Here is a 16669-nt window from a genome sequence, read left to right as displayed (position 1 = left end):
TCCCGAGGCATGGTACATTGGGGAAACTATGCAGACGTTGCAACAACGGATGAATGAACACCGCTCGACAATCACCAGGCAAGACTCTTCCTGTTGGGGAGCACTTCAGCGGTCACGGGCATTCGGCCTCTGATATTCGGGTAAGCGTTCTCCAAGGCGGCCTTCACGACACACGACGTCGCAGAGTCGCTGAGCAGAAACTGATAGCCAAGTTCCGCACACACGAGGACGGCCTCAACCGGGATATTGGGTTCATGTCACACTATCTGTAACCCCCACAGTTGCCTGGACCTGCAGAGTTTCACTGGCTGTCTTGTCTGGAGACAATACACATCTTTTTAGCCTGTCTTGATGCTCTCTCCACTCACGTTGTTTTGTTTCTTAAAGACTTGATTAGCTGTAAGTATTCGCATTCCAACCATTATTCATGTAAATTGAGTCTGTGTCTTTATATGCCCTGTTTGTGAACAGAATTCCCACTCACCTGAAGAAGAGGCTTGGAGCTCTGAAAGCTTGTGTGGCTTTTGCTACCAAATAAACCTGTTGGACTTTAACCTGGTGTTGTTAAACATCTTACTGTCCATACAAGAAAGCCAGATATGACCTAGGGAGATCCATCAAAGATGCCAAAAGACAGTACCGGACCAAGCTAGAATCCCAGACTAGCCACACGGACTCCTGCCGACTATGGCAAGGTCTGCAAGACATAACAGGCTGCAAGATGAAGGCAGGTAAAATTGCCGGCTCCAATGCACCCCTCCCCAATGAGCTCAACGCCTTCTATGTCCGTTTTGAGCAAGAGATCAGCAAGAGCACGCCCTCAACCCAGAAGCCTCGTATGAACCTATATCTGAGGACACCATTGCCGATGTCAGAGCAGCCTTCTCAAAAGTCAAACCATGGAAAGCAACTGGCCCAGATGGGATACTCAGAGGAGCTCTCAGGTCCTGCATGGACCAGCTGGCGGGGATATTCACAGACATCTTCAACCTCTCTTTACACCAATCTGAGGTCCCTACCTGCTTCAAGAAGGCAACTATCATCCCGGTACCAAAGAAAAGCCAGGCAATGTGCCTTAATAACTATCGTCCGGTGGCTCTGACATCCACCATTATGAAGTGTTTAAAAAGGTTCGTCATGGTACAAATCAATTCCTGCCTCCCAGACTGCCTGGATCCACTACAGTTCGCCTATCACCGCAACAGGTCCACAGTAGACGTTATCTCCCTGGCCCTACACTCAACCTTGGAACATCTACATAACAAAGAAATCTATGTCAGTCTCCTACTCATAGACTACATCTCAGCCTTTAACACCATTATTCCTACGCGACTCCTCCAAACTTTGTGGCCTGAGGCTCGACTCCTCCCATTGTAACTGGATCCTAGACTTCCTAACCCACAGACTGCAGTCAGTAAGGATAGGCAACAACACCTCCACCACAATCATCCTTAACACCGGTGCTCCGCAAGGCTGTGTCCTCAGCCCCTTATTATAATCCTTATACACTTCTGACTGTACGGCCAAATTCCCCTCCATCTCGATTTCCAAGTTTGCTGATGACACCACCATTGTGGGTCGGATCTCAAACAATGACAAGACACAGTCCAGGAAAGAGATTAAAAATCTGGTGAACTGATGCGACAACAATAATCTCTCCCTCAATGTCAACAAAACAAAGGAGATTGTCATCGACTTCAGGAAGCGTAGTGGAGAACACGCCCCTGTCTACAGCTTCAAGTTTTTAGGTGTCCAGATGTCCAGATCACCAACAACCTGACCTGGTCCTTCCATATGGATGCTACAGTTAAGAAAGCCCAACAATGCTTCTACTTTCTCAGGAGAATAAGGAAATTTGACATGTCAGCTACAACTCTCACCAACTCCTACAGATGCACCATAGAAAGCATTCTTTCTGGCTTTATCACAGCTTGGTACGGCTCCTGCTCTGTTCAAGACCACAATAAATTACAAAGGGTTGTGAACGAAGCCCAGTCCATCACTCAAACCAGCCTCCCACCCATTGACATTGTCTGCACTTCCCGCTGCCTTGGAAAAGCAGCCAGCATAATCAAGAACCTCATGCACCTCGGACATACTCTCTTTCGCCTTCTTTCATTGGGAAAAAGATACAAAAGTCAGAGGACACATACCAACCGACTCAAGAACAGCTTCTTCCCTGCTGCCATCAGACTTTTGAATGGACTTACCTCGCATTAAGTTGATCTTTCTCTACACTCTAGCTATGACTGTAACACTTCATTCTGCACTCTCTTGTTTCCTTCTCTATGAACGGTATGCTTTGTCTGTATAGCGCGCAAGAAATACTTTTCATTGTATATTAATACATGTGACAATAATAAATCAAATCAAAAAGTATAGCATTTTGCATCTGAGAAGAGGTTGAATTACATGCTGAATGTATGCAAAAGGATGATTTATGGCACCAAAAAAATGGATTGGCTTTAACGCCAGGTTGATTTATATGTTGTAATCTACAGTACATAAAAATTGCAAGCTGTAGTGATTGTCGTGTCTGTCTCTTTAAGACAACACAGCAAAAGAAGGTCACCTGGCTTGAGGAACAATGGGGACTGAAAGCCTGGTAAGCTGCTTCAAGGCAGTCTAGAGCTGCAAACCCTTGTACATAGTTTCTCTTCATCAATCAATGTCTTTTGTTGCTAATGAAGCCTGAAGTGTCTTGACAATGCTAGAAGTGCCTCTAGATAACATATTGGCAAATATTTCGATATATTGTGATGGCACAGCCTACCTGTGAGTAACGGATTTAATTGAAGTTTGGAAAAGAGAGATACTTGCCCAAGTGCCTGTTTTTAGGTGAATAGAGTCAGCATTGCTGAGGTAGTGCAAGACCCTGAGGGGCAGATGAAGTAACTAACCTGGTGTGACTGAGGTTTGGAAAGATACAGAAAATTACGATTAATTTTAAAGTTTAAGTTTATTTATTAATGCCACAAGTAGGCTTACAGTAACACTGCAATGAAGTTACTGTGAAAATCCCACACTCCAGCACCTGATTGTGTACACTGAGGGAGAATTTAGCATGGCCATTGCACCCAACCATCACGTCATTCGGACTGTGGAAGGAAACCGGAGCACTGGGAGGAAACCCACACAGACACGGGGAGAACTTGCAGGCTCCGCACAGCCAGTAACTCAAGCCGGGAATCGAACCCGGGTCCCTGGCACTGTGAAGCAGCAGTGCTAACCACTGTGTCACTGTGCCACCTATGAGCAAGAGAAGTAAAATATTAGTGAAATAGCAGTTTTTGAAATAAAAAGGAGAGATACCCAAGGAGCTGGTAGTGGTCCCTGCATTGGGGGCAACAGAAATCCCCAGCCAGATTAAAAGAAAGCAAGTTTAAGAGTTTTTAAAATGACTGGCACGAGGAAGCAGTGGTGCAGCTTAAAGAATTTAAAAAAAGAAACAGCCAGAGGCACTCTGTACCTGTACTGATATATTTGTTGCAAAGTACACCTATAAAGGGAAGCCTATTGCATCTGAGCAATGGCAGCCTATGTGGGGGGAAAAAAAGATTACTACAGTCAGAGATAATGCATTTAAAGTGGTAATACATTTAATATGGCAATGCATTTAAAACAGCAACCACAAGAAGAAACAAACAGCAAAACCCAGGAAAATCAGAGAAGACCCCATGTAGAGGACAAATTTCCAAAGGGAATCTGTAAGCAATGGAAGACCTCCAGAGGAAATTAAGACTGCTGAGCAGGACACAGCAATGGACAAACGCAAAGAGAAAACGCAACGAATAGAACATGTTAGCAATTCAAGAGAATTGTCTAATAAATATAACAACAAGAAGGAAGAAATGTTGAACATAGAAATAAAGTTTAATGCAATTACAACAAACAGAACATGGCAATTGTCTAAAAACATGCCAAGCATGAGAAGGGAGAGATTGTTATCAATTTTTAAAGATTAATTCGTGGGACATGGGCATCGCTCGCTAGCCAACATTTATTGCCCATCCCTAGTTGCCTGAGGGCAGTTGAGAGCCAACTACATTGCTGTGGCCCTGGAGTCACATGTAGGTTAGACCAGGAAAGGACAAAAGCAAAATACTGCTGGAATCTGAAACAAAAACAGAAAATGCTGGAAAATCTCAGCAGGTCTGACAGCATCTGTGGGAAGAGAATAGAGCCAACGTTTCAAGTCTAGATGACCCTTCATCAGAGCTGAAAGGACATTAGTGAACCAAATGGGTTTCAACAATTGACAGTGGTTTTATGATCATCAGTAGATACTTAATTCCAGATATTTTTCAGTGAATTCAAATTCCACCAAATGCTGTGGTGGGATTCAAACCTGGATCCCCAGAACATTAGCTGAGTTTCTGGATTAATACTCTAGCAATAATACCACTAGGCTATCACCTCACTTATGCCTCTCCTCTTGTTCGAAGAGAATGTTGGATTCACCTCGAAAGAAAATCAGAAATGGATGGATTGCAAAAACAGAGCGATGGATGAAAGAATATTTGTGATTCTTTTTGGCAGAAAAAAGCTAGTGATAGAGGAAAAACTCTGATGCATTAAACTAGTGAAATATGTCAGTGGATTGGGAATTTCTTGCAATTTCTTGCAGAGACCTGAAAGTCAAGGTTGGAATGCTGATGGAGCAAAGTTTACATGAGACAAATGGATGAAGAGTAAAACTTGTACATGTTGAGAAGGAGAATCCGAAACCAAGTAAGAACAGCTTGATCATTGGATATGGACAAATCAGCTCTCAATTGAGTGAGAGATTGGAGAATTAAAGCCGAGTTGGAACAAATTCAGAAATAGGCTGAAGACTGCGATTGCTGAAGAGAACTCTTTAACAAAGAGGGGCTACTTAAAATTGTCAGTTCATTTAAGGGTACTTCAGATGAATATCAAGATGAAGGGAAAGAGTTATTAGAAGAACAACTGTGGACAATGGAGCTAGAATGGGGGGGGGGGGGGGGGCGGGTACAGGGAAGAAGCAGATGCATGGAGTAAACTACTAATGTCAAAGCAGAAGATTAGTTGATGCATGAGGTGAAAAGAAGAGATTAAAAAATCAAGCCACTCTGCTATGGAAATTGTGCTGGAGGGAACTAGACAAAACAACAATTTAGGCTGAGAAGGAAACTGAGTTTACGGGGTGAATTTTCCTGTGCTGCCCACCACGGGAATTGTAGCAGGTGGGCGGTGGCGGGGGGGGGGGGGGGGGCGGGGGGTGGTGGCGGGTGGCGGACAATGAAAAGGTCCGTTGACCTCGGGTGGGATTTTCCAGTTTTGGGGCAAGCACAGACAGAAAATCCCGCCCTACATGTCAGGACAAGATTGCTGAATGGTCATACTAATAGAAATGCACAGGAACCAATGTAAAATGGTTGATGGAAAAGATGCTGAAGAGAACATGAACTAAGTACCAGAAGTACCAAGACCATTTCCTTCACAAGTGACAATAGCAAGTTGATGCCTCAATATTCTGCATTGAGGGGAGCTGGCGATAGAACATGTGGTGCTGCTCTCTGTTGATTCATTTAGCTATTTATGCCTTAAAGTGTGATACGTATGGTTGTGACGTCTTATTGTGCAGGTCTCAGACTGATGTGAGTGTGTAACCCTGTGTAATTTGGAATTATAGCCACTTGTAAGCTGCCATGCAAATGGATTTAGTGAGACCCTGGGTGACTGTACTTTGTGGCTTTGATTAAGGACATGCAAGAAGTGACAGCAGCCATGTGTTGCCAAGGATGCTTGGTTAACTGTGGTTTAAGCCCTTCCAAGGATGAATCCCATCATTAGGGGATATGATTAGTACTGGTACTTCCATAATCATTATGAGAACATTAAACTTTCGAGAGAATTTCTAGCTGAGATTGAAGGTGATGGGACATTCCATGCAACAAAGGCTAAAGAAGATAACAGTTGAGAAAACATGTCTGCACATTACTCCTCCTGGAATCTTGCAGCCACCAAGTTGTCACAGGCACTTCTTCCACATTGTTCTCATGCAATGGCCTCTTCATGTGGCATGTCTGCATCCTTGCCCTCTTCCGATCCATCCCTTTCAATGTCTTCTTCATCTGAGCAGATGTTTAGCTCCTCTGTTTCTCCTTCAAACAGCATGTGCACCTGCAGACACTGTGGTGAGTATTGGAGAACCCCACCTGAGTTGTCCAATTATAATGAAATGCAATTTCAGGAGGCCTATCATTTGGTCTGTCGAGGACCTAGTGATGGAATGTGAAGTATCTCTCTTCTGCAGCACTATGTGGATGGTGAACGGGTACCATCAACCAGGTCATCTGGGGGTGCCCTTGTCCCCAAGGAGCCAGCTCTATCAGTACCAAAGTCCATGAAAGATCGGTGGAGCTTGCGAGGTTGATGTCAAAATGAGCTTCCTGGGTACCTAGCATAAAATGCAGGATCTGATTTCTAAAAATCACAAATTAGCTGAATGTTCAGAGGGTGAAATCCTTTTTGATTGATGAATCTCATCAGCTGCTGCTAAGGAGCTTGTGTGTGCAGTTGATGGTGCCCTGCACTTGAGGAAAACTAGAGATTGCTGTGAATCTAGCAGCCTGGCTTCTGGCATCCAATCAGAACTGTACATACTGGTGAGCTTCATTGAAAAGGGCATCTGAAACCTCCCTTATGCATCTGTGTGCCACCAATTGGGAGATACCACAAAGGTCCCCAGTGGAGCACTGGATGGACCCACTGGCAAAAACATTCAGTGCAGAGGTCACCTTCAAGGCCACTGGCATGAGATGTTCTTCAAGTTCTTGTAGCATTAGTTCTTCACACAGAAGTGGGCAAATGTGAGCTATCACATTCCTAGACAAGCCTAAAGGTTCTTGCAGTATTTTCTTCTGCTCATTTTCATATATAAGCAATGTTTTCTGTATACTCTTAGTCATGACATTAGTCTTGGTTGATTTTGTCCCTCTTCAGGAGCATCTGGGACTTCTTGGGCCACGCTCCCTCTTGCTGTTCAGGCTACTCCTTCTTCCGGTGCCAATTGGTCATGGATCCTTCTCTTCATTCAAACTACAGCTATCAACAAAGGAGGATTGCCTGCAGCCTGCATTCTCCACTCTTCTTTGTATCTGTCAACAAATAGATTTGAGAATTCCATTACAACTTTCCCTGACTAGCTTTCCCTCATCTCCAAACCAAGAGGCCAGTGCAAACTCCTTGGCCTTCCCACATCTAGACTTTACTAAGCCACCCACTACTGGTTAAACACATTATGGAGTTCCATAATGGTTGACCTTTCCCCTCAGCATGACTATGCATTCATAAACAGGATCTTAATCAGGGTGAATATAGTCATATGCGAGAACCCTCCATCAGTCAATTGTCAGCTTGCCTCCATCTGTTTAGGCACTCACAGTAGATACATTAGCCTTGTATGAATGTCATGACTTTAGGCATTGTGACTTGTAAACCATGACCATAAACTCAGAATAGAGGTTTGGAGTGCGCATGTAGCTTTTGTCCAGCACCTGTGGCCCTTGATTGATTTATCCTCCATCCCTTTTTACATGCCTCTGACAGGAACAGAGGGCCAGCTCAAATGTAGCGCCAAAACTTTATAAGCATGTCCCATTAGCAATATTCCTTCAATGGGCGTCTAATCCTCGAAACCAGTACTTAGCTGAGCCTTGCTATCCATTGCTTGAGTCAATAGTTAATAGTGTCCTTCACTCCGCCTAAAATAGTATTCCTGATTTTTTTTAATGCTTGTTTTTACAACTGCATCATTTCTCAATGAAGACAAAGATGGTACTTCTAACATTCAGGAGTGCAACCAACTCCTTCGAACCAATCCCTGTCACTGACCAAGTTCCTCCCATTCTCCTCCAGAGTCACCACCTCCTAATTGCAATCTTGCCTATTCCCTTACCATCCAGCCTCACCATCACCCTTGACCCGACCACTGATCATGTGGATATTCCTGTTCTTTCTCCTTATTTCCTTCAATGTTGATGTCTCCGCGCATTTTGTTGATTGCACCCCTCACCTTCTCAAAGCCAGCTACACCCTTATTTTCAGAGAAACCCGCCCACCCCCACATGAGACCATCCAATAGCCTTCTATTCCGTCAGAATTACCAATTTACTGAATCTAGATGCTTCCCCTGAAACTAACTGCCGTATGCTTCCCAGTACCATGTCTTGAACCTCCAGGACCAAATGCCTTAGTTGACTGACCACACCTTACACACAATTCTGTGCAGAACAATCACTGCCTAGAGAGGCTGTCTCCCACCTAAGACTGGGACCAAGACACACGTGTCATGCAGAGCCCTCCAACATGGCCTGGATGGTGTGGCTTCATTTTCTGGCCACTGATAGTGGCCACTGATAGTGGCCTCAGTCTTAAAACATGCCCTAGACCGTCTTTCACCCTTCCACTCTAGTCCTTCCCCCAAAGCCCTTTTGTTCCTCCCATCTGAGTGCTCCCTCTGTCTCACCCTTGCCCTGTGTGTGCCTCCCATGCCTAGCCTTGATGCAGCTTGTGCTATAGGCATATCAGTAATTGAGTAAAAGGAAGTCAAAAACATTGTTAGCTGACCTCCAACTGAAGCTTGGCAGGTGCACACCACTTATATACAGTCAAAACAGGACATTCTAATTAGCTGCTGGCAGGGAACTTAATTTGGAGAGGGAACCTGATTCTGGCAATATGGCCTTCTAATGAGCATTCATGAGGTGCTAATAAATGTAAAGGGGGTTCTTGACATTGCTTCGTGGGGAACCAAACCACCTTTAATCTACCTTGGAAGTTGGAAGATCAAAATTCAAAACAAATTTTTCACCGGTATGCTTATTAAGTTTCCCACCTGCCACAATTCTCACTGCTGGCAGGAGCAGGAGATTCTGTTCATTATATTACTACAACATTTGCAGAATGAAAAAAATACACAAATGACATTAAAATGGACAAAAAAACAAAAAGGTATCAGCATTAAAAAAACTCTAAAATAAAGATTTTTGAGGTAACATTTAATGAGTAAACCTGTGGAATTTTTTTCATCGTTGTACACCAAGTTTCTTTTCTCCCATTCTTGAAAGCATAATTTTTTTTCACTGGTTTATGATTCAACAAATAATTCAACAAATGATTCCTCTGGTTCAGGTCAGCAATTGGTCAACAATCCTTTCTCTGGCCCTTTCTACGTACTGATATTTCTGAAGGTTGAGGCTCATTAGCAGTGGGAAATTTTTAAAAATACATTAGCATGTCATGTGTACTCATTAAAATTTAACTTTGCTGGATTAAATTGTACGTTTGGAATTGATTTACAGTTGGATAAAGGTCGCATGCGGCAGATGAGGTAGCTTTCCTGATGAATTTAGACTGACAAGGAGCAGCTTTTCTTGTATGTGGAGCTTTGTTATTAAATTTTACTCCATTCTTAAAGTTACAAAGCTAATGTGTAGAGTGGACAGGGCAAGCCCTTAATCCATCTCCTTGCTTGTTCCAAAAACTAATTCAAATTGAATCCAATTCATGGTCCCCACACAAGAGACTTACAAGATCGAAGCTTGATTTGACACGATCTTAGCCAAAACGCTAAGATTGAACGAGGTGAAGGGTGGAATTGATGAATTGCGATCGGGTGGCGGCTGTAAATGGAATGGGGGCATGCCTGACCAAGGGAGGTAGGGAGGGAACAAGGGATGTGGCTGTGAAAGGTGAATGAGGCATGGCTGACTGAAGGAGGGAGGGAGGTGACAGCTCTGTGCAGACTCATGGAGGGCAGAGGAACAAAACTGGACTATGTAGGAAAGATCTATGTCCAAGGAATGCAAATTCCTTAACCATAGCCGGACTGATGCTGTTGGGTAGTAATGAGTGGATATTTGTCCTGATACCATTTAAATATTGTGCCCTGACCTGTGACCCTGTGAAGTAAAGGCAATGCTGGTGGCTCCTGCCCACTCTGCCACACTTTTGGCTGGGCCCTATCCTCTGCGCATCTAATTGGCTGGTTGCCAGCCATTCTGCCGTCTCTGAGTGTAAGTGCTACAGGCTTCTGGTCCTCCCTTTGCAACCATTAATGGAAGAAGATTCTACCTCAGGTTTCCTGCATGCACGGATTTTGGAACCTTCTCATAAAATTCAATTAAGTCCGCGAATCATGACTTCCGTTCCAGAAACCTTGCTAAGATTTTCTAATAGCCTGTTTTTTCATGTATTTGTAATAGTCCATCTAGTGGTTCACTTTTATTTTGGAACTCCACTGAAATCTTTCCCAAAGAAATCCTCATCACCCTTTATATTCCATAATGACCCCTGTTTCCTGATGCAGGCATACAAAAGCTCATCACAACTATCGATCAGCTTCATCTCCATTGTCCTTTTGACCAATCTGACCAGATTTTGCCTGATACTAACTCTATTCTCTGGACAGTTAGTTACTTTTATACTTGGTATAATTTTTCTTGTTTAATTTGGCATAGGAGATGACCAATTATTCTTGTTTAATTTGGCATAGGAGATGACCGATTAAGTATTTTGGTTTTATTTTACTCTGTGTCCTTCTTTTGACCTTGAGGACATAGATGACTCCTTCCCATAAAAAGTGATTTTAAATATATTTGATTTTTCGTTAGTCCTGCTATTTTCTCTGTTGACTACGTCTGCCTCACAAATCACTATGGATTTGTAATTGTAACTTATACAAATGAGTCTTATTTCAACTGTCAGGCATGGTTCAATAGTGGCATCCTCAATCTCTGAGCCAGATGGTTGTATATCTAAGTCCTACTGCAGAGATTTGAGCGCAAAATCTAGCTGACGCTCCAATGTGGAGGGAGTCCTGCACTTTTGGAGATGCCATGTTTTGGAAGAGGCATTAAACCAAATGTGTGTCTGCCCTCAGATTGATGTGTAAAATCCCACAACAATTTTTGAAGAAGAGCAGGTGAATTCTTCCCATGTTCTGGCCAAAATGTATCCTTCACCAACATCGTTAAACAAATTATCCAACCATTATCTCATTGCTGTTTATGAGAATATTTTGTGTACAAATTGGCTGCTATGTTTCCTACATTACAACAGTGACTATCCTTCAAAAGCATTTCAAGAACTGTGAGTACACTGGGATGTCCTGAAATCATGAAAAGGCACTTCAGCAAATTTCAACTGCAATTGAAAAAATAATTTGAATTAATCAGCCTGTAAAAGGAAACTATTTTGCCAAGTGGGCTGTACATTTTATGTGACTATGTCCTTGATAAAGTATACTTTATGTTTTTTTTTTCATTCTCTCATAGGCTTTTTAGTGCTATTTTAGAACAATCGACCAAAGCAGAGGGAATTAACCCAATTGGAAGTAAAGCTGCTGGATTTGATGTCAAAGCTTTAAGAGCATTCAGAGTCCTACGACCATTACGCCTAGTGTCTGGTGTTCCTAGTAAGTACTTTGACAAGGTACAATTGCAATCTATAGGTCCCAAGTCTACAATGGAAGACTTTGAATTGCATCGCCTTTTTTTATTGTTTTATTAAACTAATTCTAAAACCAATATCACTATATCAAAAAAATGATAGAATTACACTGAATAGGCTTTGGACAGGGAAGTGAGCAACCCCCTCACTGATGACATCAGTGAGGGCTGAGCTATTTTAACTCCAGGGACCAGTTGCATTTGCTTGGCAGGCTGCCAACCAATTGAATCAGGAATGGGCAGCTTACCAACTTTCTAGCTGGGACTACCATTGGGGATCCAGAAACCTATTTAAAGCATGAATGCACTTTTAATGAGAGGTTTACATTCAACTTCTGGCAGATCTGTTCGCGAAGGAATGAGTCACAAGCTTGTCCCAAGTTGTCAGAATGCTCTCTGGAGGTCTTGGTGGAACAGATGAGAGCATACAGGGACATTTGAGTTCCCACAACTGAGAAGAAGAGTCACAATTCATATTTATCGTATTTATGTATATTTTATGACTGGAGAGAGGTGGCAGAGATAGTCAGTTCTATGAACGTCGCTCTGAGACTGGATTCAGAGATTGGATTCAATGTAAAAAATCACTTCAGTGATCTGCTGAGAACAGCATGGGTGAGCACAGCTCTTTATTTCTCCATCTCTCTCAATGACATGTTGTAACAGCCCTCACATCCCTCAGTACTCTGAAGTTTCCTCCTTTGCATCATATCCTTTGCAAGGACACAGTATACCAGCAGATTCCAGGTTTCAAATTGCAGCATCCACAGTAATTTGCTTTTATCACTGTATACCATCTCTTGTTCTCATTCCAAACATAAATGGTAACATGCAATCTCTCAAGCCTGTTCCACAACTCAATAGACCATGGCTGATCTGTCTCTTAACTCCATTCATCTGCGTCGGCTCCACATCCTTTTGTACGTTTAGCAAGCAAAAATATGTTAATTTATACTACTTTCTGTATGCTTTTTATGTGAAGATGTGTTTTCCTACTTTTCTCTTGAATGGCCTGGCTTTGATTTTAAGGGGTCTTGTCCTAGATCTCCTCTGTCCAGCCCGCACCCCACCCCCCACACCCCCACCACCGCCAGGTAAAATTTCTATATACTCTATCAATTCCTGAAAACCCTAAAAACCTCAATCCGATCACCCTTCATCTTCCAAATTCCAGAGAATACAAACCTAGTTTATGTAATTTCTCCTCATAATTTAACCCTGGAACCCCAGAAACATTCTAGTGAAACTGTGCTGCACTCCTTCCAAAGCCATTCTATTCTTTTCATTCTTTCACGGGATGCAAGTCTCACTGGAATTTGTTGCCCAAGCCTAATTGTCCTTGATACATTCTGAAGGAAATTTCCTTCCTATGGTGCCCAGAACAGTAACAATACTCCAGATGTGATCTAACCAAGGCATGAAACTTCCTCCCCTCCAGCCCTTTAGTTAAAAAGGCTAACATTCCATTAGCCTTTATGGTTTTTTTCACATTGTCAACTGCATTTCAGTCTTTTGTGTACATGGACCCCCTAAATCCCTTTGCATTTATTCTGTTCCTAATTTTTTTTCCTATTTAAATAATACTTAGATCTGTTCTTTTTTTCCCCTAAATGGATGACCTTAGACTTGCCTGCATCGAAATCCATTTGATCACAATTTGCCCACTTGCTGGATTATCTTTGTAAGTTTATATCATTGTCTACACAATTTGCTGTGCTATCAATCTTAGGGTCACCTGCAAACATGGATTATAGCTTTCTGTTGTGAAACTTCCATCATTATTAAATATAATGATCAATTGAAGCACCAGCACAGACCCTTGTGGAATACCAGCAGTCACTTCTTTCCAATTTGAGTACATACACACTCTCTGTTTGCTACTGACTAGTAATCAGAGCAATAATTTGCCTTCAATTCCATGGGCGTTAAATTTGCCTAGCACTTTGTAATGTGGAACATTCTGTTCTCACAGGATTGCAACTGTAAAACAATTAACTTCTCTAATCCTTTCCTCACTTCACACCCCAGCTACTTGCTTTCCATTCAATACCTTTCCATCCTGCTTGCATTTTGATTCTTCCTCTACACATATGCACTACATGCCTTATACATGTATAGTCTCCTTTTAGGTAGACACTCCTGCTTTCTGCAAGAGAAAACTATAAACAACACAAAGAAAGTAAGCAGGAATGGAAGACACACCCAATATTATGCCCATCACCCAAATGGAGCAAAATGCTCTGAAAATCAGTGGCCCCTAAAAGATGATGATGCTGGCGACGTAACTGAACAGATGATTACTTGTGGCTCTTTGTATATTTCAAAATATCACAATACGTTCAGCTCAACGAATTCAGCCTGCATTATGAAGCCTACCATATGTTGCTATCCAAATTAACTCTTGTCACATTTCTATTTCCTCTGGGACCCTCCTGAAGACACCTCAGAAGATGATACTCTTTGTACAAACTTATGAATATACGAGTTAGGAGCAAGAGTAGACCATTTGACCTTTGGGGCCTGTTCCGCCGTTCTGGAAGATCATGGATGATCTGACTGTGGCCTAAACTCCACATTCCTCCTACTCCCAATAACTTTTGCCTCCCTTGTTAGTCAAGAATCTGTATACCTCTGCCTTGAAAATATTCAGTGATCCTGCCTCCAGTGCTCTCTAGGCAAGAGCGTTCCAAAGACTCACATCACTCTGAAAGAAAAAAAAATTCTAATCGCCATCTCAAATTAGCAACCTCTTATTTTTAAACAGTGTCCCCTAGCTTTAGTCTCTCACACAAGGGAAAACATCATTCAGCATCCACTCTGTCAAGGCTTGAGGAAGATCTGTCACATGCTCCACCTCTCACAAGCACCAGCACAGAGATTGGCACTCTTGGTACATTAGGTAGTATGTTACTGGGGTGAAGCACCCAGCACAAGTGAGCAGAAGCAGGTTGTGGTGTCAGAGACAGCCCAAGAAGAGGTTCCCGGAATGCAAGGCCACCTCCCAGATCTGCAGAGGAAAGGAGAGATTTGGACTTTAGGAGCCCAGGCTTGAAAAGAAAATTGCTTGCATTGTGCAATCAATTATATTGGTATTGGTAGACCTTACCAATTATTTCTGAAACATAGCAGAAAATATGGAGGAACCAACTTCCTGCTTGTATGGTGTTGTATTGCTTCAGCATTCTATTGTTTACCTGGAGTGCAAGGCCATCACAAGAGACTTTGTAGTCAGGCCTTCATTTGAGAAAGATGTGCTAATATCTTTTGAGACTTTGATGGAAGTTCATATGGCTGCATTTAGAATCTGGGCTCTAAAATGTGCACATGTGCTTTTGGAGAGACTAGTGGACCACATAGATGGGCCCTTCCAAGGCTTCACTCACCTCCTGTGATTCTCCAGCTGTGCAGGACACTACCAGCACTTTGCAGGACGAGCCAGATCAGTAAGCAGTTTTTTTAGAAAGGAACTGTGGGATGTGGTTGATTGGTTGGTGAGTATTTGCTCATTTATGTTTTGTCAAGGATTTGCCTAGCAACAACAGGTACAAAAATTTAAAAAGGTCCATTTCACAGCCAAGAGGTCTTGTAACATGCAGACTTGATCTTCAACCCTGTATTGTGTGGTAACCATAAGCTGCATTTGGCTCATAGATGTATTTAATTTGGATTTTGTTTGGGAAAGAGAAGTCTTAGTGAGTTCAGGGATCATAGATATATTTTGGAACAAGGGGTAATTTCTACATAAACTGCATGTGTTTAGTTATTCGTGTACTTAAGTGTCTTAGAGTATCGTAATCATTTTCGTTGAGTAAATTTATCTTTTATTTTAGGTTAATAAATATCCATTTCGAATGATTAAGTCTGGAATAAGTGTTTTCCTGGTCTAGCGATGGTATTTAAACTGCCTTTACGAAGTTTTCCTGCAATGGCTTGGCTGTAAGATTTGGATGTAACACAGTAGCATCTCTGAGAAGCAAAAGATGTTACAGGACCCCTTGCTTGGAAAATGGGTCCCAGTCTCCTGGCTGTGAGGTGTGAACTCTCTGTTTCTGAGATGGGGGTCAGTGGTAATAGTTATTCTATTTCCCCTTTTATTATTTCAAACTCGAGATTCTAATGTCCAAATGTCTTGAATTATTTCCTTTTGTGGAGCTTAGCATTTTTATAGCCCTGAATCACCCAATCATTTAGGTAAGCTGTTTCTACTTGGGGAACTTAACAGTTCTATAGTAGTCATCTAAGTAATCTGTTTCTATTTCTAGAGCAATTCACACATGATTATCTTTAAATGCTCTCATGCCTTTGGAATGCTCTGAACACTTTTAGAGGCTTGCCTGCCCCTGGAAATGTAGGCTGTTACTGTTGCTCGGCAGGTTTCTACCTTTCAAGCCTTTTAAAATTCTTGTAACTGTTGCCATGAGCAAATCCTTGACACTTTGAAAACTAATGTAAATTATTAGTGATAAGGTTTCATTGACCATAATAGTAAAATTTATTGTAGTAGTAAAGCTTATTGGGAATAGTAGGATTTATTAATTGTAAGTTAAAGATGGCAGGGCAGAAGTTGTGTTGTGACCACAGAATGTGGAGCTCATGTGCACCAGTGTGATCCAAGGCAAACACGTCTGTAGTAAGTGTCTGTGGTTCAGGCAAGTTTGGCTCAGAGTCATCGAGCTGGAGGATGAGCTGTGGACAGTGCAATGCATCAGGCAGAGGGGAAGTTACGTGGACACTTTATACCAGGAGGCAATCACACATTTAGGGCCGGATCTAATGATTTAGGTTGTGGTCAGGGACAGGAGGGTGTGACTGAAATTCAGGCAGGAAGGGAAGCAAGAAGGTAGAAGTGAAGGAGCCTCAGCAGTTGTCCAACAGGTTTGCAGTGCTTGCAACCTGCAAGGATGGGAGTGGGGATTGCAGGATGGATGACTATGTACAGGAAGCCATTCAAACAGGAGTAGTTATTAGGAATATTGTGTAGTTCTCTTCCTGTGGGGGAGCACTTCAGCAGTCACGGGCATTCAGCCTTGGATCTTCAGGTAAGCGTTCTCCAAGGCGGCCTTCACGACACACGACAGCGCAGAGTCGCTGAGCAGAAACTGATAGCCAAGTTCCGCACACATGAGGACGGCCTAAACCGGGATGTTGGATTTATGTCACATTATCAGTAACCCCCACAGCTTGCCCCTGGT

The 16669-nt window shown here is 42.6% G+C and overlaps 1 protein-coding gene across 1 annotated transcript in view; it reads left to right on the top strand.

The window, feature by feature from the left end:
* LOC144498638 (voltage-dependent L-type calcium channel subunit alpha-1C-like) overlaps positions 1 to 16669 on the top strand; it is a 1025631-nt gene that overhangs the window by 350213 nt on the left and 658749 nt on the right. The window contains exon 5 of the mRNA XM_078220060.1: positions 11304 to 11443. Within this exon, the coding sequence (XP_078076186.1) occupies positions 11304 to 11443 (140 nt within the window). The remainder of the gene's footprint in view (positions 1 to 11303; positions 11444 to 16669) is intronic.

This window comes from Mustelus asterias, chromosome 9, assembly GCF_964213995.1.
Source record: "Mustelus asterias chromosome 9, sMusAst1.hap1.1, whole genome shotgun sequence".
NCBI lineage: Eukaryota > Metazoa > Chordata > Chondrichthyes > Carcharhiniformes > Triakidae > Mustelus > Mustelus asterias.
This window is presented reverse-complemented; position numbering and strand designations above follow the sequence as displayed.